The following is a 4,668-nucleotide window of genomic DNA, read 5'->3' as shown; positions in this document are numbered from 1 at the left end:
CGTCCCTCAACGACCCTCCTCAGCCTTTCCCATTTAAGTGCTCCTCCCCCGCCCTCCCGGCCCTCGTAGCGCCCAGCCCCAGCCCCAGACCCAGCCCCAGCCCCAGCCCCCACTCTCCACATCGATGCAACACCTAAAAATGACATCAATACCCCTGCTCCTGGCCGTCCTCGCCCTCTCCGTCCGCGTCCTGGCTGCCGCCCCTCATCCGCTTCTCGCCCCCGCCCAGGCCGTGCTCTCTGCCAACTGGGTGTCCGACATGAACTCCACCCTCCCTTCGCCGAGCCTGTACCCGCACCAGTGGTCGTGGGACTCGGCCTTCGTCGCCATAGGCTACTCGCACTACGACACCCCGCGCGCCATTGCCGAACTCCACGCCCTGTTCCGCGCCCAGTGGGCCAACGGCCTCCTGCCGCACATCGTCTTCAACCCGGCCACGGACGAGTCCTACTTCCCCGGCCCGTCCTTCTGGAACACCCATCGCTCCCCGCACGCCCCGCCGGCCGCCGCCACCTCGGGCATCGTCCAGCCCCCCGTGCACGCCATCGCCTCGCTCGCCGTGTACCACAACGCCAAGGGCCCCCACATGAAAGCCCTCGCCCACCGCCATTTGACCTCGATCTACCCGAACCTCGTCGCCTGGCACCGCTACTTGTACGCAGAGCGCGACCCGCTGCAGGAGGGGCTCGTCTTCCTGCGCCATATGTGGGAGAGCGGCATGGACAACTCGCCCGCCTGGGACGAACCTCTTGCTGCTATGCATGTCACACCCGACGCCATCCCCACCTACTCGCGTGTTGACAAAGGCAAGGTCGCCCACGCAAAGGAAAGGCCCACCTCCTTCTTCTACGACCGCGCCGTCTATCTCATCAAGATTTTTTACGATAATGCTTACGATGAGAAGGCCATCTTTGAGAAGAGCCCGTTTTTGGTTCAGGACGTCTTGTTCAACTCCATTTTGAGCCGCGCCGGCATGGCCCTCGCGGAGATTGCCGACATTCTGCACAAGAACGAAGAGGCGGACGCCCATCGCCAGAGAGCCGAGAAGACGGCGAAGGCTATCACGGACAAACTTTACGATCCCGTTGACAAGTTTTACTACAACTATAACATGGTGACCAAAAAGCTCATCCGGAGAAAGATCAGCGGCGGTTTTGGCGCTTTCTACGGCGCCAACATGGACGACGAGCATGTCAATGCCCTTATCGACCACTTGTACTCTCCGGATTTCTTGGAGCACGACCTGTACGCCTGGACGATTCCGTCTGTTGCCAAGACAGATCCGAGCTACACTAACTCTACTTACTGGAAGGGCCCGGCTTGGTTGAACATCAACTATATCGTCCGAGAGGGACTTTTGGCAAATGCAGCTGGCAACCGCGACGCGGTGAGGATTGCCGCCTATTTGAAAGAGCGCAGTATGGAAATGATCGAAAAGTCCGGCTTCTACGAATACTTCAACCCGATCTCTGGCTCGCCGCATGGCGGTCACCAGTTCAGCTGGTCCGCCGCTCTCATTATAGACTGGATCTGCACGACAAACCGTTCGTATGGAGAGCGCCTAACCACTAAGGACCAAGGTGACCCTGTGTCCCTCCTCGGTGGCAATAACGCCTTCTATGCCGTCCTGACAGCTGCAGTGGCCAGTATCATCGTCGCTATCATGAATAGAAGCAGTCCCACTTATGGCAAGCAAAGAAAAGATGACGCAGATATTTTACAAGTGCTCCGAGCTGCAAACAAGAAAGCTCGCGCCGATGCTACTCCCGGCAACGGGTCAATGTCCGCGCGCCGCCGAAATACTGTTCCCAAGGCTCGCCGTTCATCGTGAATTTCTCCAATGATTAGGAAGAACATGTCCCATTCGTGCTCTCGTCAACTCCGTTTCTTTTTTATCATGCAGGAATAGTCGCGCTGCCCTTTTGCGCGACTCCACGTAGAGGTCTGAGTCCATTCAGACTCTCGGACCTCAACCTCACTTTTCTCTATTGCCATATGTTGTTTTATCTTTGACACAATCCTATCGCCGCATTGAAGCTGCATTGCTTCCTCTAGCCCCGGCAGCGAGTATTTTCTTGCGCCTCGGCCCCGTTTTGCTTTACACCGTGAAAGCGGATATGCAGCAAATGCCGGCTTGTGTGGGTTGTTCTCACTCGTCTTGTTACCCTTTGAAAGTTTGCCTATGTTTCTATCCCATTTGCAGAGCTTCCACGAATACATGACATGGAAGTCTCCACGATTAAAAGCTCGAGTAGGAGCGCGACAGTCCAGTGCGGCCATGCCCCATAGCTCATCGAGCACCGAACACTCCTGCACCACCATTCGCGACTACATTTGACGCATGACAGATGAAATATCCCTGTTTGCGCTCCATCACTGTACACTGCAATCAAATTCAACTGTCAACGGTAATGCAATATCACCTGGCGACCGCTGCAGGCTCTGTCTTCAGGCAAGTTGTTGTCTAACATAATCATCCGCGCAGCGTCAACTGGCGCTTGCAGAAACATCACTGTTCTCTCTATGTCAAGACCTGAGTATTGCATTCATTCCGCTGAATCAAGCATATGCTGGTATCTATCTGACGAGGAGAAAATCTACAAATTCAAACCCATTCGCAATTTTTTCGCCCTGACAATCAACCCAAAAATGCAGAAACTAAAAAGTAGTGCATTGCACATGCGCCGCAAATGCAGTTTCGAAACCGAAATTCGCAAAAAAAAGTGCTAGGACCATATTCGAAACAGGAATTCCGAAGAGAGGTAGACGGTTGGTGGACCTCGGAAATCTCTGAAAACATCCTCAAAAAGGGCGATAGTTGGCATATCGTCTCACGGATTTTTTAGGTGCTTGACCTGTGTACATACAGCAAAAGCCTATAGCTGCAGAAATCTTGACAGAATGACACTGCAAGTACCGGTACCTGCAGGGTTTCTTGCAGCATCGGTGGAAATGAATGTAATGGTTCGCACCAACTGTGCAAGCACAGTGTGCATGCTTGTCGACGTATTGTCGACGTATGATGGGTGTACATCCAGTATGCGAGTCCATCATCTTGTGGCGCAAAAAAAAAAAAAAAAAAAAAACAGAGCAATTCTGAGAGGCGAGAGAGAGTCGCGGCTATACCTGAACACAAAATACGTGGAAGTCGAATTCCGTCGGTTGTTGACAAGGCGCTGTTGACATCAACAGCGCGCCTTGAATTGTGGGAATGTTTTTCGTGGCCACTTCTATGTCAGGGTCTTGTTACCATAGACATTCGAGCGGTATCTACTGCAAGATTACTGCAAGGACTATGTCCGGAAACGTCTCCCCTTCCAAGGACGTAGGAGAGACATGGCCGATGTGTTGGACACGACGCAGCCTAATCCTCCTGGTCCTCTTGGAACAAAGTCGAAACCTTTGGTTGGCTCTCAGTTTCTGAATCCCAGCTTCTGACCCAGCTTTTGAACCGCAAGATGCAGTGTCTATCGGACCGTTAGTCCTCACATAAGGACAAAGGTTAAGGGTGAGGCACTTGCTTGTCGATTCTAGCGAAAACGAACTCTCATTGGTGCACATAAAAATGTTCCAAGGAAAAGTTCTACTTACAGTCTTCAGAATCAACCTACCTAAAAATAGAAACCATGGACATCAAAGCTGAAAAGAAATAGAATTAGGTGATTTTAATGATCCGATAACGCATAAAATTTGTCAGCTGTGTCTCCACCTGCTGTACCACGAAGGCAACTGGGCTACAGTGGCTATCAGGGAACGCGGCAGTTCGATAGATGCAATGCAGTAGTTTCTTTACCACTTGAGCGGTCTATGAAATTGCTTATGTCCTTCCTCCGACCTTTGGCCATTTTCCCACACTTATATAGATTTTTCGAACACGCAAACTTATGGTAAAAACGCAGGAACATCTCTGGAAATCTCTAATGGTTCTTCCCTTCATGAGGGCTCAATTATGAGCAGTTTTCATAAGGTCTATCAATCAAATAGAAGATAATAGAGGGTTTACGCATAACGAATTCTGCAATGATTTGTCCAAAATTCTGCAATACGTATTACAGGTGTCAACAAAAACAGAACCTCTGCAGCACAGTATTGCGTTTCATTGCCTAAAATCGACTACACTAATCACTGTATTTAATTTGGATTTCTATATACTCTGGATTCGAAAATAAACTGGTCCAGATTAATTGCGGTTTTGTATCTCGGCGCTCTTATCATATCGCTTGGCGCCGGCGCGGGGCATTTCTCCAAAAATACAAAAAACGATGTGCGGATCTGCCATGAACCACAGTCTCGTCAGCGTATGGCAAAGAGTGCAGGCACGAGATTCTGACATTTCCCATCCCCGTCCACCATTGTTCCAACTATAATCAGCACAAAATGCCGACCACTGGACCCATTGAACGAGATCTGGCTGTCAGAGTAACTGACTAGCCGAGTAGTCACTTTAATTAGCTTATCATTATCAATTCAGGTTAAACTATGTAGGCTACATTTAGCTATCAACAATAGAGTCCCTTAAGGATGTGCCACCTACAATTCTACCTGTTCAGGGTGTAACCGTTCAAAGACATTTTATGGGTGGCGCAACTTCCCTTTTATGGTAGTGCGCCTACTGTTATTGTAGAGTCAATAGGACTATAAAGCCAGGTCGAAGACGCTACTCGTCTT

The 4,668-nt window shown here is 50.5% G+C and overlaps 3 protein-coding genes; 2 read left to right on the top strand and 1 right to left on the bottom strand.

Annotated features, from left to right (window-relative positions):
- Positions 1–124: 124 nt before the first annotated feature.
- On the top strand, positions 125–1,831 carry CHC_T00001024001 (hypothetical protein). The gene has a single exon (XM_005718223.1). It carries the CDS (start codon positions 125–127, stop codon positions 1,829–1,831), a length of 1,707 nt encoding a protein of 568 aa, XP_005718280.1.
- A 44-nt stretch (positions 1,832–1,875) lies between these two features.
- On the bottom strand, positions 1,876–2,220 carry CHC_T00001023001 (hypothetical protein). The gene has a single exon (XM_005718222.1). It carries the CDS (start codon positions 2,218–2,220, stop codon positions 1,876–1,878), a length of 345 nt encoding a protein of 114 aa, XP_005718279.1.
- A 3-nt stretch (positions 2,221–2,223) lies between these two features.
- CHC_T00001022001 (hypothetical protein) lies at positions 2,224–2,406 on the top strand. XM_005718221.1 is given in 2 exon segments: positions 2,224–2,289; positions 2,290–2,406. The coding sequence occupies 1 exon segment, from the start codon at positions 2,224–2,226 to the stop codon at positions 2,287–2,289; it is 66 nt and encodes a 21-aa protein (XP_005718278.1). The 3' UTR covers positions 2,290–2,406.
- Positions 2,407–4,668: the final 2,262 nt, after the last annotated feature.

Source organism: Chondrus crispus, genomic scaffold (genome assembly GCF_000350225.1).
Source record: "Chondrus crispus Stackhouse genomic scaffold, scaffold_385, whole genome shotgun sequence".
Lineage (NCBI taxonomy): Eukaryota > Rhodophyta > Florideophyceae > Gigartinales > Gigartinaceae > Chondrus > Chondrus crispus.
The sequence above is the reverse complement of the archived record's forward strand: the minus strand, read 5'-3'. Positions and strand labels throughout refer to the sequence as shown.